At 46.7% G+C, this 24,731-nt stretch overlaps 1 protein-coding gene across 3 annotated transcripts in view; it reads right to left on the reverse strand.

Annotated features, from left to right (window-relative positions):
• LOC138498116 (uncharacterized) overlaps nucleotides 1–24,454 on the reverse strand; it is a 389,950-nt gene extending 365,496 nt beyond the window's left edge. For 2 of the 3 annotated variants that reach the window (XM_069621975.1, XM_069621974.1), the window contains exon 1: nucleotides 23,956–24,454. In XM_069621975.1, the coding sequence (XP_069478076.1) occupies nucleotides 23,956–24,034 (79 nt within the window). In that variant the 5' untranslated portion in view covers nucleotides 24,035–24,454. The remainder of the gene's footprint in view (nucleotides 1–23,955) is intronic. The other variant, XM_069621976.1, reaches the window with a different exon arrangement.
• Between the last annotated feature and the right edge of the window lie 277 nt (nucleotides 24,455–24,731).

A 24,731-nucleotide genomic window follows, 5' to 3' on the forward strand; every position in this document is an offset into this window, starting at 1 on the left:
AGGAGGTCCTACTTAAGTTTCTTCCTTCGAGGCTTCAAGAGAGAGGGAGGATAGGTGATAGACAAGCAGTTAGAATAGGTAGGAGCGATGGAGAGGGATGGAGAGCACCATAGGGACGGGGTTGGGTCAGAGAGGTGCACAGGGGAGGGAGAGGGACAGAACTGCACAGTGCACGACAGAACTCGCCTAGTAGCCAAACAGGAGCAGAAGAAACCACCACTATAAACAAGATCTCAGTGAGGGAAGCAGAGCTAGAGGTACAATAATTGAGGTACAGACATACATGAGGAATGTCAGAGCAGGGCACACATTTTACTTATCTTGATGAGGAATTCCAAGAGGAACACAAAATTAAATAGACATATGGTGCTGGCAGCAGGTTAAAACAGTGCCTAGATTTGAATTACAAAGCAGTCACTGACACCCAGAAAACTGCAAAATGCCAAATTCAGAAATCATCAAGCACAGAAACATGCCCAAATTCAGAAATCATTAAGCACAGAGAAATGCCCAGAGCCACAGCGCACAAAGTTGAACTGAAGAGATACGCGAATTAGGAGACACAGTGAGAGCTTCAAATGTTTAGGTGGCAGCTGTACAGTAGACAGAAGACTTCTGAGGGGATTACAGTCTAGATAGTGTCAGTGTAGCCAGGAAGGGGAAGGAGTAGCATTTAGTGGTGGCTTGCTGGTGCAAACAGAGGGCAAACCGGGACATAGAAGGTGACAGGCAACGCTCACCTTATTATCAAAGAGCCAGAGTGCCACGTTTAGCAGCGGCATAATAAAAGCCGGGAGGCAGGGAAAAGCGGCGTGTGGACCGGCGGTCACAGCCGTCTAGGCCAGACAGGGGCCTTGGTGCAGGCCTTTTGTGCTGGGGGCCGGGTACCTGGGACCGCCCAAGTACGAGGCAGCGGCCAATCAGGAGCAAGTTGATGTAGCTGTCATGATGCCTACTCCCGGGAAGCCAGTTCAGGACCAGCGTCCCCGAAAGCAGACATCATGTCCCCAGGGAGGGACCCAGCAACCCCTTATAGGGGCTCTTTGGACATTGTCCTGGCGCCTTTGGCGCCAGGCTCATAGAAGGCATCAGTCCTGGCACCATAGGCGCCAGGCTCATTCTGGGAGTGCTTGGATGGACTTACCTGATGCAGACCATGCTGCCGGATCCAGACCTCCTTGAGGTCTGAAAGGGACTATTTTACCTATGGGACTATTTTACCACTCGGGCGTGGCTGAGGAAGAATACTTACCTGGAACTACTTTGGGGGCTATTTAAACCACGCCCAGATAGCAGCTCACGCTTCGCGTTGTTCTGCATCTAGCAGCTGGACGCTCACCGTGTCTGCTCCTGCATCCTGGCTCCAGCCACGCCCGCCTGCAACCTGGAACACCTGAAAAGGAAGGAAAGGAGAGAAAGGTGAATAATTGAACTTTACCTACCTCCATCCGGAGTCCGGAACCATCACTCCGACGATCCTGAGAAAAGACATTATTTTTAGAAGCGCATCGCATCGCTCGCTGCAGCGCCGCGTTCCACACACCTTCACGAGGCGCCCTCGGGCTCTTCAGCGACCATTGGCACCATCCGTCGCCTTTCAGCGCCTAAGGAGAAAAAGAGACAAAACAAAGGTGAGCGAAGGAACAGATTGAGGAAGGCCTGATTCTTCCACCTTAAGACTTACCTGATTATTGTTGGGACAATCTTTCCTCACCTCGGGTCGGCGCCGCTTCTTTGGCACTTCCGTACCCCGGCCCCTAAGGGGAAAAAGACACACGCATTAGTGGGTGAAAGCAAGATCACTAAGGGAACCATCCATCAAAAAGACTCACCAGAGTTTACCTTCGGCGAATCTATTCCTCAACGCGGATTCTTCATCCTGCATCTGAAATAGAGAAAAGGACAACAGACAATTAAGGCTTGAACTTTTGCAACTGAATACTTACGGCCTCATATCGGAAAAGTCAAGCGGAGTTGACTACTCACCAAACCCGAGATCCAGTGAAGTAACTGGAAATCAACGGAGAGCTCGTCCTTTCAGACTCTAAGGTGAGACTCTACGGGGAATCGCGGAGGGGGTTCGAGGAGTGTGAGAGAGGGGAAGGGGGGGAATCCGACACATTATCCAGCAGACAGTTAATCCCCTTTTCCATCTACAGAAGGTTTCTTCTACGGGCCAGACAGGCGAGGTTTGGGGGTCCGGTCCAGTCCGTCTTCCGAGTCCTGCGCATCACCTTAGAAGAGGTCATAGCAGTCCAGAACAGGTCGGCGCCTCCGTGGGAATCAGGTGAGCGTTACAGTAGCTCCATGGCCACGGGCAGAGGCACTTCAGTGCCGATGAAAGGTGGCGGCCATTTGCAGATGGTTTGGCCTGCTGTTGAAAGTAATGTGGAAAGATCCAAAAGTAGTAGCCCGTTTGGGCTTCCCCGTTGAAATAGGAAAATGAAGCAGCCCCAACACAACGACTCAGATAGGTGGTGCTCAACCAGCAGATTATCACCAGGCACACACAAGGTTGTAAAAAGCCTGCACGGGCCTACCTTAATGAATGGTAGAGTGATGTTGTTCCCGCTCCTTTGCGAGCTCCTCAAGGTGGTGGGAGGAGAGGGAGCAGGTCAGCGTGTGACCAGCCAGCTCAGGCAGGAACAGGGGAAAGAAAATATGAAAGGCCAGACAGGGGCCTTGGTGCAGGCCTTTGTGCGGGCTGAGTAAAGGGGGAAAGAAGACAACTGCTCCCTTGGACTTAGCAATGGTTGCAAGAATCTCACTTTGCCTTCGTAGAATTAATTACAGTTTTCAGTTTCTGGCTGTACCCCTCAGTGGCGGCTGGTGAATTATTTTATTGGGAGGGCATAACTATTTCGCCCAAATATGCTAGTGTGATGGAGCGTAGCAAGGGAGTCAAACCAATCAACAGGTGTTGGGGGCATTTTACAGCACACTTATTTTGAAAAAAACTGGTAAAATGCCAAGCATTTTTTGGCAATTGGTTTTGTAGAGTAACTCATGAAAATAATCCAATAGATGCAAGTCACCAACAGTGCAGAGGAGCATTTCACCAACACATTATTATGATGTATTTGCACATTAAAACAATTATGTACACGCTGGCTGCACCCATACATTGCCATTCTGGCTGCACCAATATATGTCAGTATTCCAATATAAGCACACATGCATGTTTGCTTTGCGCATAATGACAGTAATGATTACACTATAAGAAAACATGTCCACACTTGTTCTGCCAAAATATGGCAGCATACCCACGTAAGAACTTACTCCTGTTGGCTTTACCATTAAATGTTCCATGCCACAGTATGATAACATGTGTACTGTTAATGTGCTCATACATTTTTATAATGGAGTACTAGTTCAGTACTACTTCAGTGATAGATTAACAGAGCTATTTGTTTATTTTTTTTGGTATAATAAATAGCCAGCCACTAACCACACAACTTCGAGCAGACCACTTATTGTGCTTTTGACACATTGTGTGTAGTGAGACTATGGGCCTCATTATAACCATGCCGCTCCCTTTAATGAAGGGGGCTGGTACGGGACCGGCCCCCTTCATTACGGGAGCGCTGATTACGAGGTTCCCTTTGCAGGACCCTGTAAGGACGCCTGGTAAAACCAGGCGTCCTTTCCGGGTCCCCCGAGGGGAAGAGGGAGGCAATAACAGGCCAGTTGTAATGTGCCCGTTATCACCTCCCTCCCCATTTCCAATTGAGCCCTATGGGGGTTCAAATGGGAATGGGGAATGGTTCCTGCAAGGAGGTAATACTGGGTCCTCCTATGTCGTAATGACCCGGTAAGTCCTCATTGCCGGAACCCGGTAATGGAGCCCGGTTTGGAGGCAGCCATGGTGCTAATAGCACCGTGGCTACATCCAAACTCGTAATGAGGCCCAATGTAGCAGAGATATTATTGTTTAGGTATTAGTATGAAAGTATTTTTGACCCTTGAGTATCCTTTTTGTTTATCTAGTTCTGACCCCTGATATTAGGGTTTACAGTGGGGCTCTCCTTTCTTTGGTCTTACAGTATGAAAACATGTCAATACCGGCTGCATCAAAATGCCAGTATTGGCAAGTAAGCACTTAGCATGATTGCTTAATCAAAGATCCCCAATACAAAATGTCATGCCACAGTAAGACGTGGCTAGCCTGGCTGCACCAAAATTCCAGTCCAGCTACATAACAGCACTCATCATGCTTGCTTTATCAAAGATACCCAATACAAAATGGCATACCACAATTAGAAATGGCTAGACTGGGTGCATTAAAATGCCAGTTTAGCATTTACACATTACAAATTATTAATATATACTGGCAGCATCGAGCAACTTGTAACTTGTAACTTGAACTAAAAATTATGCGCCCGTATGCCCCTGGGCCTGGCTGCGCTATATAAATAAACTAAATACAAATACAAATACAAATGCAAAAGGAGGGCAAAACTTTCTTGATAAAGTGTGCAACTTATTTGATACCATCATGACTAATGAGACAAATTATAACATCATTCTCTGTGGGGATCTAAACATGGAATGCGTTTCCCCTGAATTGGGAAAATATGTCAAAAAAATCAAAAACAAAAGAGGTGAACACGATCAAGGCAGAGTGAATAGAGGAAATGTAGGCCAGAAATATGTCGCTAATGAATGGCAACACCAAAGGTGACATGCCCCCTAAGGCTACCTGGAAAAGGGCCAATCAATACTCGATCTTGGACTATTTCTATGCATTTGAACCTTTCACAAGAAAGGTCGCCAACTTGAATGTAATCAACATGTCGCAAAGCGATCATAACCTTGTTAAAATTACTTTTGAAGGAGAAACAAATCCCTTCGACTGCAACATGGAGTCACTCCGTGGAAGTAGAACCAGGTCGAAATAGACTAAGATTAAATAGCACATAAATCAGAAATATCGCAGGAGTTCTACCTGAACCAAACAGTGAAGGTGGGGGACAAATCGCTTACTGGCTCCTTTTACAACATTATACTGAAAGAAGTAACGGTACTGCAAAATCGAGATTCTTTTTTTTTTTTTATTTCATTTAGTTTTTACAAACTTTTTGAAAACTTTTACTTTTACCATTCTTAAATCCTAATTTCCATGGTGACAGAACAAAAACAGAAAAGAAAAAAAAACGCTCAAATAGCTAAAAAGCGACTGATTGGTCATGAATTTGCACTTGACTCATCTCATTTAGTTCCTGTCTTATAGCAGTTGAGAAAGTTCATTTGCACACTTTCTTTAGTTGCAGTATTATTTGTTTGCTGAGTGTGTCTTTTCTGGCTTACTAGATGTGTCATCTAATGGGGTCACTCATTCTCCCCATACGGTGTTGTCGCCTCTAGTCGTGTTTGCATTTGGTCAAGGAATCTCGTTGTTGCAATCACCAGTGATCGGCTCTCGCCAATGTGAAGGTGCTTCCACCATTCCTCTAGATCATAAGTTTGAACTCTGCATCTCTCCTTTCCAAGGCATTTTTTGCGTTGGACTTTAAATTTGGTGCACTGCAAGACCAGATGTTTTAGATCTTCTGTTTCAATTGCACAAAACCTGCATTTCGAATTGTTCATAGGAATCTTCCTGCGATGAATTAGGATTTCCTTGGTTTCGTAGATGTTCAAACGAAATTCCAGGTATAGCCTTCTTAGGCGTTTACAGGGTGACAATATTAAATAGGACGGGAGCGTATTGCGTCTTTTAGCTTCTGGAGGGGTATTCTTCATAGCTTTTTGTGATGACCTTTTGTCATTGATTTCAATCTAGTCCCAGTCGAGCAGTTTCCTCTTGACCAGGTCTGGATTCCACCACAAAGTTTTTTCGTCTGTGCCCAATTGTGCTAGCATCTCTCTGCACTGATGTTTCCAAATATGCAAAACCGATTTTTCATGTCCTTTTTCCTCCGACAAGAATTTTACAGATGGGAGGTTTGTCTCCACGTGTGTCTTCCTGAATAACGCCAGCTTATTCCAGGTGATTCTTGAATTGAGGGTAGAGACTCCAACTTCATACAATACACAGGCTGTAGGTGTACTTAAGGGAATCTGGAGAAACTTTTTCCAAAAGAGACTTTCACATCGGGCCCATACTTTATAATCACACCCGAACATGTTCTCGGCGCCGTAGACGAGAATTGGGGTCACTTTACCTTGATAAAATCTCCTTATCGGCTCGATGGAAAATTTGCCGTATCTTTGCTGTAAAATGGTACCTTGAGCTATCAGTAATTTACAGCTATTCAGGAGTTTTTTTACCATTGGGGTGTCGTTAATGCTAGAGTTGATCGTGATCCCTAGATATCTTGTATGGGGTACCTGGTTTAATTTATTTGCACCTATGGACCACGTTGTTTTTTTTTTACTTGCAGATATACCTCTTTGGTTTCCTAATATTAGGATCTCCGATTTGGCCACATTGATGTCAAGGCCTAAGTCCTCTGTGAAGATTTTGAGAGCTGAAAGTTTTCTTTGGAGGCCAATAGGAGTCTGATCTAGAATCACCATATCGTCTGCATACAAGATATGGTTTATTGGCACTCCATTTATCTGTGGTGGAAATGACACGACATCGGCCAGAGCTGTTCCTACTTCGGATATATAGAAGTTGAACAAGGTGGCCCCTAGCGGGCATCCTTGTTTCACACCTCTCTCTGTTGGTATGGGGTTGGTTAGGTTTCCCTCACGATCTGATCTCACCTGAATATAGGTGTCGGAATACAGCTCGCGGATAGCGTGGATGAAACTCTCATTGCACCCCCTTTCTTTAAGTTTTTCCCACAGGGTTTCTCTGTCCACGCCATCAAAGGCGTTCGCCATGTCAATAAACGCCAGATATATTTTTCGTCCCTTTCTAATGACGTCGATTTTTAACAGGTTCTGGATGAGTAGGTTTACACCACAACCTAAACCTTTAACAAAGCCCGACTGGCGTTCGTCGTATGCTTTTTCTTCCTGGATCCACGTGGTCAATTGGGCTAGTAGCATCGAGGCGAACACCTTCCCCACTACATCCAGTAAGGCAATTGGACGATAGTTTGCCGGGTCCGAGCGAATACCTTTCTTGTAGATCGGGACAATTATCCCAGATTTCCAAGTCTCAGGTATTTTCCCTTCCTTTTTTATGGCGGTGAAGAGTGTGTAACAGAAGTCTGCCCATTCTTCGCGGTTTGCCTTAAGATCTGCATTTGACAAACCGTCTGGACCCGCAGCGCGAGAGGCGTTACAATTTCTGATGGTAGTTCGTATATCGTCTCTCTCCATTTCGATTTCCCACTGCTGGCTTGTCTCCACTTTTTTCGGGCTCAAGGTTTTTCTCCTTTTAAATAGTGCTATGAAGTGGTTTTCCCAGTCCTTTTCCAGAACTGTACTTGATAGTAGTGCTTTATCAGAGTTCTTTGTGTCATTAATGATGTCCCAAAAGCCTCTTGTGTTCCTTCGATTTAGAGCCTTCAACATTGCTTCCGCGTCCTGTTGTTCCATGGTTGCCTTGCGATTTTTGCACCAGTTGTTATCCTTGTTTTTTTCCTTTTTTATCTGCACCATTAGGTCCTCTGGGTTTGCAGCACGTATTTTCCTTATAATTTTTCTTACCTCTCTCTTTCTGGCAGCTACCTCAGGGTCATATTTGTGTTTTTGTATCACAGGTCTCGTCTGGGACGTTTTTTTCTTGATTTTGTAGATCTCAAAGAACTGTTGATATTCCATTGACCTTGAGGGATTCTGGTCTTGCGCTTCCAGTAGCAGTTCGGTAATTGTCACAATGTCGCACTGATTTATACGCAGTCTGTTGCGACCTGGGACCAAGGATAGAGCTTGTCTCCATTGTTTGCGCTCTATTTTGTTGATGTTAGTCCATTCCGCTACCACCATGTTGTGGTCACTGTGTTTAGTGTTAATCACTTTAAATGAATCAATTTCCTGGAATATATTGCCTGAAACAAACATATAATCCAGTATTGAATTTTGGCTTCCTCGTGTCCAGGTCGGTCTAGCTGGAGTATCACCCTTTGTTCCTCCATTTAGCATTACTAGATTTCTAAACGCCATCTCATCAAGCCAACGCTCATGGTTTGCTTTTTCTCTGCTATTCACTTGTTGCTTTGATTGTGGGATCTCGATCAATTTCATATTAAAGTCTCCACATATAATTATTGAAGCTTGTGGTTCACTCACTAGTATGCTGTCAATTGCATCTAAGATGTCATCTTCAAATTTTGAATGCAATTTCATGGTTGTTTTCCAGTAGACATTTAGGATGTAAATGGTCTGATTATCTGATGTTATATGTTCACTGGATCAATACAAGTCATTTGGAGATGGGGTGAAATATTCCATGCATTCTTAATTCTCAGACCACTTTTTCTGTTTATCAGGGTTAGTTGACCCGACATTGGGCGGCCTTTCTCTTTGCAGATTGCAGGATTGAAAGCTACCTCGAAGCCTTCTACACATGGTGTACTTGTTAACCATGTTTCTTGTGTGCATATAATGTCGGCATTCCTCAGGTGTACGGGTGCAGAGTTCAGCAGATGGGTGAACCCTCTCGTGTTCCAAGAGGCTATCACCAACTTTTCCTTTAGGCATTAGCTCATCGATGTTCCATTTAGGGATTTTGCTATACATCCCCATGCATATGATTCCTCCTCTGTAGACGAGTTGTCCTTACATATCACTCTCTTTGTGTTCTCGCTGTTCTCCACTGTTATTTTAAATTTTTTCAGTTTTATCTCTTCCAGCGAGAGCTGTTCGCCAACATCCTCACCCACTGATTTTCTTTTGGCTGTGGCGTGACCTTCCATTTTTGCATTGCTATCCAATCGAGAGGACTGCTGTGAGTCTTTTTTGTTTCTCTGCAGGCCATTGTCTGTCGAAGTACCACAATCTTCGCCTCCCAATGCACTGTCAACCTCGTATACTTGATAGCCTGCGTTCAACAGTTGTCTCTCGTTTGTCATGATCTGTTTCGCAACCTTTTTTCCCACAATGTGTAGCAAGACACATTTTTGATTAGAGTCTGCTATTATTTCGACCCTTTCAATTTGAGGACTCTTTACAGATCTCAGTGCTGGGATCTTTTGAAATATCTGTAGTACTGTGTATCTGTTTAGCGACGGATCACTTTTGTTACAATTGATTTTTTCCACCAAAATTCTATATTCAGTCGCTTTGTCATTGTTGGTAGATTTGTTTGTATGATCAATAGGATTAGAGGTTTCCCTCCCACTTTCTGGAATTGAGATTGCTGCCGCTTGGGCCACCTCTATCAGTTTGTCTGACGAACCTTTCTTGATTGACTTAGTTGCTGGTCCCGGTGTGTTACATACCATTGCTTTTTGTTGACCTTGGATGCTTCTTATGCGTCTCTCTTCTAACGTAAAGAAGTGTTTAACAGGTCCCTCATTAGAACACTTATTCTTTAGGGGAGAATCTTCTTCTTTTGGAGTTTGAGGCCATGAGAAGACTCTCTTACCTGGTTGTCCCTTTTCTCTCTCAGGGTCAGTGTCCGACGGGGTCTTGCCTGTCACAGTCGGTTCTCCCTTCTTTTTATCGTGTTGGTTTTTTACATTACCTTCCACGTCAGTCTCACTGACGCCTTCAGCGCCCAGGTCATCGGCTACCGAAGAGCTATAGATTGACATATTCAATAGTTCTTCGTCCTCCTCATCATCAATTTCAGTCTCCACCGGGGCTTTTTGTTTGACTTCTTTTTCCGTTATCTCTAAGGGCTGAGTCTTCCTCGTTAAAGGCAATTCAGCGACCATTGTTCCGTCAGCCTTACTGGACTCTCTAGTACATTTTTCACTATTTGGACCTGTAGGATCAGTGTTGTTTACTGTGATAGTTAGCACTTTTATGTTCCGAAAGAAGTTCGCTGTGCTTCGAGGCTTTTTGTTCTTCTGTATTTGCTGGTTTTTGGATTTCTTTTTACATTTACTCTGTTTTGGAGCAGTGACTCGGCCTTGCGTGTTTCGGCCGGTGCTCTCTTTTAATTTTTTGGAGTCAAAGATGTCAAACCACTCAGTTTCATTCTTTTTTTCGGTCATGTCGTCAGCTTTGGAGTTTACTAGAGTAGTCCTTGCCTCTTTGTCGTTATCGCCTACTCTCGGCTCCTCCACAACTTCATTCTCACTACTTTTGTCTTCCTTTCCCTTTTGTATTGTCTCCGTAAGGTCAATTTCATCCACCCTCCCTTCTTTTGGTGATAAATCATGGGCTGTGGTCATCAAGATTCTATCTCTCTCTTTAATCTCTTTCGTGGTGGCTTTGTTTTTCTTTCTTTTTACCTCATTGATTTTCGCTTTGTCTTCTGCACTGGTAACCTTTTTTTTATTTGTGTCTTTTGGACTGTCACTCAACACAATGGTTATCTCAGAGTCTATTTCAGAACAGCAGTTCTGAATGCTTTTTGGTTTTGTGAGCAGAGAGTTTGGTTTTGACGTTCTGTCCTCTGGTACAGGTTCATTTTTGTCGTCTATTGAGTTCCCCATGCGTCCTGTTTCTGCATTCTGCTGGGTTTTTTGGGGGACACGCGTCCCTACTTCAGCTGTTCTGTTCTCGATCTTTTTGGAAGAGCATTAAAGCTTGTTTCGTCACTTCTGCGAAGAGTCTTTTGTCTTCCGTTGTCGTTTTTAAAGATTCTCTTAGTGCCGTTAATGAGATGTCATTGCCTCTTCTGGTTGTCACAACCTGAGCCGTCATGTCTCTCAGATCTAACTCGAGTTTTACAATTTTTGTGTTTAACAGGGCGACCAAGGTTGTTTGGTCCCGGAGGCTTTCATTTAGATTTTCGTAAAGTTTGAGCAATGGTGCTACTGCTATTGTTGTGGCTGACATCAGTGTCGGGCTCAACTTTCCGACTATAGTCTCCACTAGCTTCTTCTCATCCATTGCTGTTTCCAGAGTCATCGAATCCGAAAGTTGACCAGGCTGCGAACTTCTCTTTTTAGGAGACGGCATATTTTCTACGTCATCCAACACGGCAGAACCTGGTTTTGTCACATGCTTGCTCAGGGACCCCGGTTTAGGCGTCAAACTCTGTTTTGAGTTTCTTTTAAATCTTTTGTTTGCACCTTCGTGGTCGGAATTCGAGCTTAGCTTTCTCCGGCTCCTTTTTTGTGAGACCAAGATCTCATCATTTCTGGCCTCAAAGGATGGTGTATTTTCTTCGAGAGTCATCATGTCAAGTAGACTCTTTTCCTTGGTCATTTGGCCATCAGTTTGTGGAGATGACTTTCCACAGCAGGTTATTAATGAGCTTTTTCCATGTTTTGACAAGTTGGAATTCAATTCCACTAGGTCCCTCAGGAGTTGATCTGCGAGTCCTACTGAGTCTCTTCTACGAGGCGGCTCGGCCGTTCCGTCTTTAGGTGTTCCTTCCTTCCATCGCGCAGCACACACCCACTCCTCGGTGGGGGCCTCTTCAGTCATCCCGATGTTCACTTTTCCGATTGATTCTACATCAGGGGGTTTTATAACTGGATAGCTTGTTTTGTTTGCCACTAAGTCATCTTTTTTCGTCTTTTGGGCTTGGTACTTTAATGTTTTTCCGTTCCCCTTGTGCATTGAGGTCACTCTTGTCCATGCTAGGATCTTTAGCGATGAACCCTTGTGGGGTGGTTTAGACGACTCATCTACGTGATCTCCTGAGAGCCTACTTGGACGTCTCTCATGGCTGGGAGATGTCTCAACTGGAATGACTGGCGTCGTTAAGTCGGTCACCTCATTTGGCACACCACATTTATTATTCAGTTGTTTCCTTGATTTTTTGTCGTTCCTTTCATCATTGGGTGTGGCCTCCTTCTCTCGTGTGATATCAGAATGATTTCTGGGCTCCCCGAGGACTTCTGGAGGGACACACTTTGAATTCCTGCTTACCGACCTCCTCCTACCAGAGACATGTTTGCACTCATCACTCCTAGCATGCAGTGGTGGGTAATTGCTGTTTGTTGTTAACTCGTCGTGGGCGTGGGCACAATGTACCATCACGGTGCATACTTTCAGCTTCGACTCACCACCCACTTCACCACCCCTTATTGCGTGCTGGTCATCTTGTTCTGCCCTTACCAAGTCTATAGTTTCCATAATTCTTGCCGGGGTGGGCGAGGGACTGTTGTTTTGTTCCAAATACACCACACATATGATCGTGTCATTGCCAGCAAAAAAAGAGAACTACGAAAAAACATAAGAGCCCTTATGCAAAATGAAATCCCAAATCGAAATAAGGAAAAAAAGAAAATAAAGATGAAATATAATAACTGACTACAGATTCATAAAATCATAATGGAACAACAAGACGCTGAGACAATGCTAAGAAGCATGGCTCAAAAAAACTCAAGAGATTTCTGGAAATTGAGTAACAACGCAGAAGCGCCCCGACAATCCAGTCAATGAAACATGGTAATGGAAAAACAATGGATTGATCACTACACAACTTTATTTAAGAAGCAAGAACTGTCAAACATATTTGCAATATCAGCGTCCCAAATGCTGGAATCTTGACATCAGGATAGAGGACATCTTGGAGAACATCAAGAGAATTAGAGCTTCGAGGGCACCTGTCCCTGACGGGTTAACAAACCAGATGTTAAAGCAAAATCCAGAAGAGTGGGCTACTTTCTGTTTCAACTTGTTTGAGAACATACAGAAAGAAGGTTTAATAGCAATGTCATGGACGAGTGCCATTATAGTTCTGATATTCAAAAAGGGCAATCAATCAGCTACTAACAACCTATAGCACTCTTAGAAGTGGTGGGAAAGATCTTCGTCTCCCAACTATTAAACCATTTAACACCATGGATCAAATCTGCGGGAATATTAGACCCCCGCCAACCAGGCCTAATAATGCCAATCAAAGACCTATACTCCGACACACAAATTAAAATGTGCCTGGATCAAGAAGGCACCTTATCAGCCTCGCTAAAAACACACAGAGAGATCAAACAGGGATGTCCTTTGGGACCAACACTGTTTAACCTGTTCAAAGCTGACGGGGCAACTGCGTTGGTAGATGTTCAATCTTCCCATCGTAAAATCAATGGGAATCTAGTGAGTTGGATGGTTTACAGAGGCAACCCCAATTGGCCTGCAGCGCAAATTGTCAGCCTTAAAAACATAAACTGACAACAACGGTCTTGAAATAAATGCTGCAAAAACGGAGGTCCTGGTTCTAAAAAATCTTAAAGGATCCAAATGGAACAATAAAGAAAAAGTTTGCTGGAAGTTAGGACAAGACCAGATAAAATGCGTAAAGCAGTCACAATATCTGGGAGTATTAATTAACTCCAACATCAATGATGAGACCATACAGAGGAAGTTTGGCAAATTCACAATGAAACCCATCATACATTTTTACAAAGCCAAAGTAATACTGGCCTTGACTCATGGTACCGAAGCAATTTTGGGTTGCCCATGTTAAACCGTATTCGTATAAAACCGCCTTGTTATGAATATTGGCCTAAGCCCATTCGCGTTGCACAGAAAACCGCGTTCGTAATGTACCGATTTTTGATTAAAATTTGCCGCCATTTTAAGAATCGTTCGCCATTTTGATTTCGACTCCTGCTTTGTGTTCTAAAATGGTGGACTGTGTTTTCAACTTGCAGCCGAGCCGAACGACCTTTGAGTATTGTTAATGTTTAGGCTGACCGAGAGCAGACTGTTCGTTCAATGCAAAGAAACCATGTGACTCGAATGAACTGCAATCCAAGTGTTGTCTGCGCTCACAAGCCTCATCCTCATATAAACAATGAGACAATGAAGAACAAACTCAGATTGTGTGCTTTTGCTGGACTGCATCGTGGCGATTCTTGGAACAAGGCTTACTGTGGATCAGAGAACCAACGTCGCCATTGTAACTTCATGAACATGCAAACTTGTTAAATCCGTTGTACAATATTGTAATATTTGTCATATGAACTGGGCACGAACCGTAGCATGTAACTTATTAGTTTGGAGAGGGGCTGGGCAATGTTTGTAAAACTGTATATAAAGGATTGTGTTAAGATGTCCAGCGCTCTCACCCCTCTCACCCCTCACTGTGTCTGCTGGTACACACTGCGAGGTGTTGGGAGCCAGAGAGCTATCTGTTTGCTGTGACTGTTTGCTGTGACTCTGTACAGAAATAAAAGTTACTTGTATCTTTTCCACCCGTGATTGGCTTATTTCAATTAGTGGTACTAAGCCTCAATATTTCTTTGGTCTTTCAGCCCACATGTGACATGGACACAGTGTGAAAATATTTTCTTGAAAAAAAATCTTCAACTCCCCAAGGGCACTCCTACAGCTTGCATACGATATAAGTTGGGATTAATATCAATCATCGCAAGGGTCATTTGGAACACATTAACTTTATGTAGCAAAGTGACCAAAGAGAATTGTCTTCCTCAGTTCCAAATTTTGAATACATCAAACGCAGATACAAATCACCCAATATTGAATGCTTGGAAGCAAGGCTGTGAGTCGACTCTCATACAATTAAATACCAACGAAGAAGTCCTGCTAAACAATCCGAATGCGGTTAAAAAGAAATGATGGGAGCAGGACTAGATCGAACGGTAGAACAAAGAGCACAGCATACATGCAGGAGAGCGCCCCAGAAACCAGGGCATTTAAAAAGTTGCCCAAATACATGGAAAAGTTTCCTTGCAAACGATTGAGGTCACTATTCTTGAAGTTCCGCCTAAACCTTTTTCATACTAAAGAAGTGTTGAATTTGAGAAAAGGAAAAGACACAGTGACCACCTAGCAGCAGCTACCAGATCAGCCAGTTACAGGCTATGCCAGTTTCGACAGCACCTAATACCACCTAGCAACATCTACCAGATGAGCCAGTTACAGGGTAGGCCAGTTTCCACAGCACCCAATACCTCCTAGCAGCAGCTACCAGATGAACCAGTTACAGGCTAGGCCAGTTTCTACAACACCCAAGACCACCTAGCAGCAGCTACCAGATGAGCCAGTTACAGACTATGGCAGCTTCCACAGCACTCAATACCAGCTTGCAGCAGCTACCAGATGAGCCAGTTACAGTCTATGCTAATTTCCATAATGACCCAATATCACCTAGCAACAGCTACCAGATGAGCCAGTTACAGGCTATGCTAGTTTCCACGGCACCCAATACCACCTGGCAGCAGCTACCAGATGAGCCAGTTACAGGCTAGGTCAGTTTCCACAGCACCCAATACCTCTTAGCAGCAGCTACCAGATGAGCCAGTTACAGGCTACGTCAGTTTCCACAGCACCCAATATCACCTAGCAGCAGCTACCAGATGAGCCAGTTACAGGCTATGCTAGCTTCCACAGCACCCAATACCACCTAGTAGAAGCTACCAAATGAGCCAGTTACAGGCTATGCCAATTTCCAAATAACCCAATACCACCTAGCAGCAGCTACCAGATGAACCAGTTACAGGCTAGGTCAGTTTCCACAGCACCCAATACCTCTTAGCAGCAGCTACCAGATGAGCCAGTTACAGGCTATGCTAGCTTCCACAGCACCCAATACCACCTAGCAGCAGCTACCAGATGAGCCGGTTACAGGCTATGCCAGTTTCCACATGTCCCAATATCACCTAGCAGAAGCTACCAGATGACCCAGTTACAGGCTATGCTAGCTTCCACAGCACCCAATACCACCTAGCAACATCTACCAGATGAGCCAGTTACAGGCTATGCCAGTTTCCACATGACCCAATATCACCTAGCAGCAGCTACCAGATGAGCCAGTTACAGGCTATGCTAGTTTCCATAATGACCCAATATCACATAGCAGCAGCTACCAGATGAGCCAGTTACAGGCTATGCTAGTTTCCAAGGCACCCAATACCACCTGGCGGCAGCTACCAGATGAGCCAGTTACAGGCTAGGTCAGTTTCTACAGCACCCAATACCTCTTAGCAGCAGCTACCAGATGAGCCAGTTACAGGCTACGTCAGTTTCCACAGCACCCAATATCACCTAGCAGCAGCTACCAGATGAGCCAGTTCCAGGCTATGCTAGCTTCCACAGCACCCAATACCACCTAGCAGCAGCTACCAGATGAACCAGTTACAGGCTATGCTAGTTTCCACATGACCCAATATCACCTAGCAACAGCTACCAGATGAGCCAGTTACAGGCTATGCTAGTTTCCACGGCACCCAATACCACCTGGCAGCAGCTACCAGATTAGCCAGTTACAGGCTAGGTCAGTTTCCACAGCACCCAATACCTCTTAGCAGCAGCTACCAGATGAGCCAGTTACAGGCTACGTCAGTTTCCACAGCACCCAATATCACCTAGCAGCAGCTACCAGATGAGCCAGTTACAGGCTATGCTAGCTTCCACAGCACCCAATACCACCTAGTAGAAGCTACCAGATGAGCCAGTTACAGGCTATGCCAATTTCCAAATAACCCAATACCACCTAGCAGCAGCTACCAGATGAACCGGTTACAGGCTAGGTCAGTTTCCACAGCACCCAATACCTCTTAGCAGCAGCTACCAGATGAGCCAGTTACAGGCTATGCTAGCTTCCACAGCACCCAATACCACCTAGCAGCAGCTACCAGATGAGCCGGTTACAGGCTATGCCAGTTTCCACATGTCCCAATATCACCTAGCAGAAGCTACCAGATGACCCAGTTACAGGCTATGCTAGCTTCCACAGCACCCAATACCACCTAGCAACATGTACCAGATGAGCCAGTTACAGGCTATGCCAGTTTCCACATGACCCAATATCACCTAGCAGCAGCTACCAGATGAGCCAGTTACAGGCTATGCTAGTTTCCATAATGACCCAATATCACATAGCAGCAGCTACCAGATGAGCCAGTTACAGGCTATGCTAGTTTCCAAGGCACCCAATACCACCTGGCGGCAGCTACCAGATGAGCCAGTTACAGGCTAGGTCAGTTTCTACAGCACCCAATACCTCTTAGCAGCAGCTACCAGATGAGCCAGTTACAGGCTACGTCAGTTTCCACAGCACCCAATATCACCTAGCAGCAGCTACCAGATGAGCCAGTTCCAGGCTATGCTAGCTTCCACAGCACCCAATACCACCTAGCAGCAGCTACCAGATGAACCAGTTACAGGCTATGCTAGTTTCCACATGACCCAATATCACCTAGCAGCTACCAGATGAGCCAGTTACAGGCTATGCTAGCTTCCACAGCACCCAATACCACCCAGCAGCAGCTACCAGATGAGCCAGTTACAGGCTATGCTAGCTTCCACAGCACCCAATATCACCTCACATCAACTACTAGATGAGCCAGTTACAGGCTGTGCTAGATTCCACAGCACCCAATACCATCTAGCAGCAGCTACCAGATGAGCCAGTTACAGGCTAGGTCAGTTTCTACAGCACCCAATACCTCTTAGCAGCAGCTACCAGATGAGCCAGTTACAGGCTACATCAGTTTCCACAGCACCCAATATCACCTAGCAGCAGCTACCAGATGAGCCAGTTCCAGGCTATGCTAGCTTCCACAGCACCCAATACCACCTAGCAACATCTACCAGATGAGCCAGTTACAGGCTATGCCAGTTTCCACATGACCCAAGACCACCTAGCAGCAGCTACCAGATGAGCCAGTTACAGACTATGGCAGCTTCCACAGCACTCAATACCAGCTTGCAGCAGCTACCAGATGAGCCAGTTACAGTCTATGCTAATTTCCATAATGACCCAATATCACCTAGCAACAGCTACCAGATGAGCCAGTTACAGGCTATGCTAGTTTCCACGGCACCCAATACCACCTGGCAGCAGCTACCAGATGAGCCAGTTACAGGCTAGGTCAGTTTCCACAGCACCCAATACCTCTTAGCAGCAGCTACCAGATGAGCCAGTTACAGGCTACGTCAGTTTCCACAGCACCCAATATCACCTAGCAGCAGCTACCAGATGAGCCAGTTACAGGCTATGCTAGCTTCCACAGCACCCAATACCACCTAGTAGAAGCTACCAAATGAGCCAGTTACAGGCTATGCCAATTTCCAAATAACCCAATACCACCTAGCAGCAGCTACCAGATGAACCAGTTACAGGCTAGGTCAGTTTCCACAGCACCCAATACCTCTTAGCAGCAGCTACCAGATGAGCCAGTTACAGGCTATGCTAGCTTCCACAGCACCCAATACCACCTAGCAGCAGCTACCAGATGAGCCGGTTACAGGCTATGCCAGTTTCCACATGTCCCAATATCACCTAGCAGAAGCTACCAGATGACCCAGTTACAGGCTATGCTAGCTTCCACAGCACCCAATACCACCTAGCAACATCTACCAGATGAGCCAGTTACAGGCTATGCCAGTTTCCACATGACCCAATATCACCTAGCAGCAGCTACCAGATGAGCCAGTTACAGGCTATGCTAGTTTCCATAATGACCCAATATCACATAGCAGCAGCTACCAGATGAGCCAGTTACAGGCTATGCTAGTTTCCAAGGCACCCAATACCACCTGGCGGCAGCTACCAGATGAGCCAGTTACAGGCTAGGTCAGTTTCTACAGCACCCAATACCTCTTAGCAGCAGCTACCAGATGAGCCAGTTACAGGCTACGTCAGTTTCCACAGCACCCAATATCACCTAGCAGCAGCTACCAGATGAGCCAGTTCCAGGCTATGCTAGCTTCCACAGCACCCAATACCACCTAGCAGCAGCTACCAGATGAACCAGTTACAGGCTATGCTAGTTTCCACATGACCCAATATCACCTAGCAACAGCTACCAGATGAGCCAGTTACAGGCTATGCTAGTTTCCACGGCACCCAATACCACCTGGCAGCAGCTACCAGATTAGCCAGTTACAGGCTAGGTCAGTTTCCACAGCACCCAATACCTCTTAGCAGCAGCTACCAGATGAGCCAGTTACAGGCTACGTCAGTTTCCACAGCACCCAATATCACCTAGCAGCAGCTACCAGATGAGCCAGTTACAGGCTATGCTAGCTTCCACAGCACCCAATACCACCTAGTAGAAGCTACCAGATGAGCCAGTTACAGGCTATGCCAATTTCCAAATAACCCAATACCACCTAGCAGCAGCTACCAGATGAACCGGTTACAGGCTAGGTCAGTTTCCACAGCACCCAATACCTCTTAGCAGCAGCTACCAGATGAGCCAGTTACAGGCTATGCTAGCTTCCACAGCACCCAATACCACCTAGCAGCAGCTACCAGATGAGCCGGTTACAGGCTATGCCAGTTTCCACATGTCCCAATATCACCTAGCAGAAGCTACCAGATGACCCAGTTACAGGCTATGCTAGCTTCCACAGCACCCAATACCACCTAGCAACATGTACCAGATGAGCCAGTTACAGGCTATGCCAGTTTCCACATGACCCAATATCACCTAGCAGCAGCTACCAGATGAGCCAGTTACAGGCTATGCTAGTTTCCATAATGACCCAATATCACATAGCAGCAGCTACCAGATGAGCCAGTTACAGGCTATGCTAGTTTCCAAGGCACCCAATACCACCTGGCGGCAGCTACCAGATGAGCCAGTTACAGGCTAGGTCAGTTTCTACAGCACCCAATACCTCTTAGCAGCAGCTACCAGATGAGCCAGTTACAGGCTACGTCAGTTTCCACAGCACCCAATATCACCTAGCAGCAGCTACCAGATGAGCCAGTTCCAGGCTATGCTAGCTTCCACAGCACCCAATACCACCTAGCAGCAGCTACCAGATGAACCAGTTACAGGCTATGCTAGTTTCCACATGACCCAATATCACCTAGCAGCTACCAGATGAGCCAGTTACAGGCTATGCTAGCTTCCACAGCACCCAATACCACCCAGCAGCAGCTACCAGATGAGCCAGTTACAGGCTATGCTAGCTTCCACAGCACCCAATATCACCTCACATCAACTACTAGATGAGCCAGTTACAGGCTGTGCTAGATTCCACAGCACCCAATACCATCTAGCAGCAGCTACCAGATGAGCCAGTTACAGGCTAGGTCAGTTTCTACAGCACCCAATACCTCTTAGCAGCAGCTACCAGATGAGCCAGTTACAGGCTACATCAGTTTCCACAGCACCCAATATCACCTAGCAGCAGCTACCAGATGAGCCAGTTCCAGGCTATGCTAGCTTCCACAGCACCCAATACCACCTAGCAACATCTACCAGATGAGCCAGTTACAGGCTATGCCAGTTTCCACATGACCCAATATCACCTAGCAGCAGCTACCAGATGAGCCAGTTACAGGCTATGCTAGTTTCCATAATGACCCAATATCACATAGCAGCAGCTACCAGATGAGCCAGTTACAGGCTATGCTAGTTTCCAAGGCACCCAATACCACCTGACAGCAGCTACCAGATGAGCCAGTTACAGGCTAGGTCAGTTTCTACAGCACCCAATACCTCTTAGCAGCAGCTACCAGATGAGCCAGTTACAGGCTACGTCAGTTTCCACAGCACCCAATATCACCTAGGAGCAGCTACCAGATGAGCCAGTTCCAGGCTATGCTAGCTTCCACAGCACCCAATACCACCTGACAGCAGCTACCAGATGAGCCAGTTACAGGCTAGGTCAGTTTCTACAGCACCCAATACCTCTTAGCAGCAGCTACCAGATGAGCCAGTTACAGGCTACGTCAGTTTCCACAGCACCCAATATCACCTAGGAGCAGCTACCAGATGAGCCAGTTCCAGGCTATGCTAGCTTCCACAGCACCCAATACCACCTAGCAGCAGCTACCAGATGAACCAGTTACAGGCTATGCTAGTTTCCACATGACCCAATATCACCTAGCAGCTACCATATGAGCCAGTTACAGGCTATGCTAGCTTCCACAGCACCCAATACCACCCAGCAGCAGCTACCAGATGAGCCAGTTACAGGCTATGCTAGCTTCCACAGCACCCAATATCACCTCACAGCAACTACTAGATGAGCCAGTTACAGGCTGTGCTAGATTCCACAGCACCCAATACCATCTAGCAGCAGCTACCAGATGAGCCAGTTACAGGCTAGGTCAGTTTCTACAGCACCCAATACCTCTTAGCAGCAGCTACCAGATGAGCCAGTTACAGGCTACGTCAGTTTCCACATGACCCAATATCACCTAGCAGCAGCTACCAGATGAGCCAGTTACAGGCTAGGTCAGTTTCCACAGCACCCAATACCTCTTAGCAGCAGCTACCAGATGAACCAGTTACAGGCTATGCTAGTTTCCACATGACCCAATATCACCTAGCAGCTACCAGATGAGCCAGTTACAGGCTATGCTAGCTTCCACAGCACCCAATACCACCCAGCAGCAGCTACCAGATGAGCCAGTTACAGGCTATGCCAGTTTCCAAATAACCCAATACCACCTAGCAGCAGCTACCAGATGAGCCAGTTACAGGCTAGGTCAGTTTCCACAGCACCCAATACCTCTTAGCAGCAGCTACCAGATGAACCAGTTACAGGCTATGCTAGTTTCCACATGACCCAATATCACCTAGCAGCTACCAGATGAGCCAGTTACAGGCTATGCTAGCTTCCACAGCACCCAATACCACCCAGCAGCATCTACCAGATGAGCCAGTTACAGGCTATGCTAGCTTCCGCAGCACCCAATATCACCTCGCAGCAACTACGAGATGAGCCAGTTACAGGCTGTGCTAGATTCCACAGCACCCAATACCATCTAGCAGCAGCTACCAGATGAGCCAGTTACAGGCTATGCTAGTTTCCACATGACCCAGTAACACCTAGCAGCAGCTACCAGATGAGCCAGTTACAAGCTATGCCAGCTTCCACAGCACCCAATACCACCTACCAGCAGCTACCAGATGAGCCAGTAACAGGCTATGCCAGTTTCCACAGCACCCAATACCACCTATCAGCAGATACCAGATGAGCCAGTTACAGGCTATGCCAGTTTCCACAGCACCCAATACCACCTACCAGCAGCTACCAGATGAGCCAGTAACAGGCTATGCCAGTTTCCATACCTTCACTTTTCTCTGTCCACCCAATACTTAAGCTCCAATTAAAACCGACCCCTCAACCAAACAGATTCCTACAGAATGTGTCACCACTGGCCAAAGAGCCTTGCCATTGAGCACACGCCACGTGCACTTCTATACCGAGACCAATAACTTCCACCTTAAAAAACCATACGGTATTAAGCCGCACATTGTAAGTTCTGAGCTATTCAAGGAAGTCAACAATGTATTCGATAAATAAGTCCCCCAAAAATCATTGAGTCCATTCTACTTCAGCCATTAGACTTGGGCGCTGCACTCAACCTTACTTCTATAGCCCTGGAGCTCACCCCTTCCCTTCGCACTCAACACATCCCTGCTGCCTGATACCCCCCCCGCACCAGATACTTGCAGCTCCCAGGAGCACCCCTTATGCACAGTGCTCCATGTCTTCATATATCCCTGGCATAGTACAAGTGGCAATCACTCTCCTGATGACGGACCAGCACAGAGGGAACCGATGTAACCCAGCAAAGTGGTGAGACAGTGCAGCCACCTGCAAAGAAACTGTGAGCTATCAGAGTACTGATGCAAGATCAGGGCTGACTGGTTAAAACTGGGGCTGCAGACTTGTGCTAGCAGAGGTCGATTACAGAAGTACTAGCACTAAAGAAGCGCTATTTTTATTTTATTAATTTATTTATTTATTTATTTTACATTTATAAAGCGCTCACACAGCCCGCAGGCATCGAGGCGCTGTTACAGGAATGTGTTTTTCTTAGTTGCGTAATTGTGTTTTTTTTTTTTTGTCTTAGTTACGTATTTATAACGCGCTTAAACACCCAGAAGTTTCTAAGCGCGGACCCGGGGATCGAACCTGTTGTTGCTTGGTGTCGTCTTGCTTCCAAGACGCACACGCTGCTGCTGAGCTATCCTCCCGGGACTATCATTGCCCTCTCAGTCTAAAGGTCCCACTGCGAAGTGCTAGCACTGGCCACTCAGTCTGAAGGTCCTGCAGAGAAGTGCTAGCACTGCCCTCTCAGTCTAAAGGTCCCACTGCGAAGTGCTAGCACTGGCCCATGCACTCAAATGCCTGCTTAGAAGTGCTAGCATTGCCCACTCTGTCTGAAGATCCTGTAGAGAGGTGTTTGCACTGCCCACTCAGTCTGAAGGTCACACAGCGAAGTGCTACTAGCACTGCCCACTCAGTCTGAAGGTCACACAGCGAAGTGCTACTAGCACTGCCCACTCAGTCTGAAGGTCCCACAGAGAAGTGCTAGCACTGCCCACTCAGTCTGAAGGTCCTACAGAGAAGTGTTAGCAGTGGCCACTTAGTCTGAAGGTCCTACAGAGAAGTGCTACTACTCGCCCATTCAGTCTGAAGGTCCCGCATAAAAGTGCTATCACTGCCCACTCAGTCTGAAGTTCCTTCAGAGAAGTGCTATCACTGCCCACTCAGTCTGAAGTTCCTTCAGAGAAGTGCTAGCACTGCCTACTCAGTCTGAAGGGCCTACAGAGAAGTGCTAACACTGGCCCACTCAGTCTGAAGTTCCTGCCGAGAAGTGCTAGCACTGCCCACTCAGTCTGAAGGACCTGCAGGGAAGTTCTAGTACTGGCCTATACGCTGTCAATGCCCTACAATGCAGTCCTAGTACTGTCCCACTCAGTCTGAAGTTCCTTCAGAGAAGTGCTAGCACTGCCCACTCAGTCTGAAGGACCTGCAGGGAAGTGCTAGTACTGGCCTATTCGATGTCAATGCCCTACAATGCAGTCCTAGTACTGGCCCATTCAGTCTGAAGGTCCTGCAGAGAAGCACTAATGATGGCCTATTCAGTTTGAATCGCCTGCAGAGAAGTGCCAGGACTGGTCTATACAATGTGAATGCCCTGGAAATCAGTCTTACTACTGACCCATTCAGTTTTAAGGCCCTGCAGAGAAGTGCCAGGACTGGCCTATTCGATGTCAATGCTCTACTGGCCCATTATAGAAAGGTTTTAGCATCACAGCCCTGGCGTACCTGCTTCGGTGGCTTGTCCTGCTGGGATCCCAGTGCAGAGGAGGAGGCCCCCGAGCAGGGCTAGCATCACCCGATCCATGCTTTCAGGTTTTCTGGCAACCTGTGATAACGAAAGGCACGTGCTGTGGCTGCAGCGTGCCTGCGGGTGCTGGTGCAGCGTGCCAGTGGGAACGGGTGCAACGTGCTGTGGGTGCTGGTGCAGCGTGCCAGTGGGTGCTGTGGTTTCAGGGTGCCTGTGGGGGCTGGTGCAGCGTGGCGGGTGCTGTGGCTGCAGCGTGCCTGTGGGAGCGGGTGCAGCGTGCCTGTGGGTGCTGTGGTTGCAGGGTGCCTGTGGGGGCTGGTGCAGCCTGGCGGGTGCTGTGGCTGCAGCGTGCCTGTTGGTGCTGTGGCTGCAGCGTGCCTGTGGGAGCGGGTGCAGCGTGGCTGTGGGAGCTGGTGCAGCGTCCCTGTGGGTGCTGTGGTTGCAGGGTGCCTGTGGGGGCAGGTGCAGCGTAGCGGGTCCTGTGCTTCTTATATACTTCATCTCCCTGGGAGTGCCCAAGCAGGAGAAGGGGTAGGAATCTGTTACCGGTTGATTCTGCTTCTGGGGCACATTCATAACATAGTTCGGAATTCACCTGTTAAAAAAGGAATGTCCCTTTACGAGAATAGTGAAAAAAAAAGTCTTAAGCTGTCTCTCTCTCGTTCTCTCTCTCTCTCTCTCTTCCTTTTGCACTATCTTATTCTAGCTCTACCCTTCTCCTCTATATGTCTTCCCTATTTGTCTCTCTACCTCT

This window comes from Ambystoma mexicanum, chromosome 5q (assembly GCF_040938575.1).
Source record: "Ambystoma mexicanum isolate Mex_15411 chromosome 5q, UKY_AmexF1_1, whole genome shotgun sequence".
NCBI lineage: Eukaryota > Metazoa > Chordata > Amphibia > Caudata > Ambystomatidae > Ambystoma > Ambystoma mexicanum.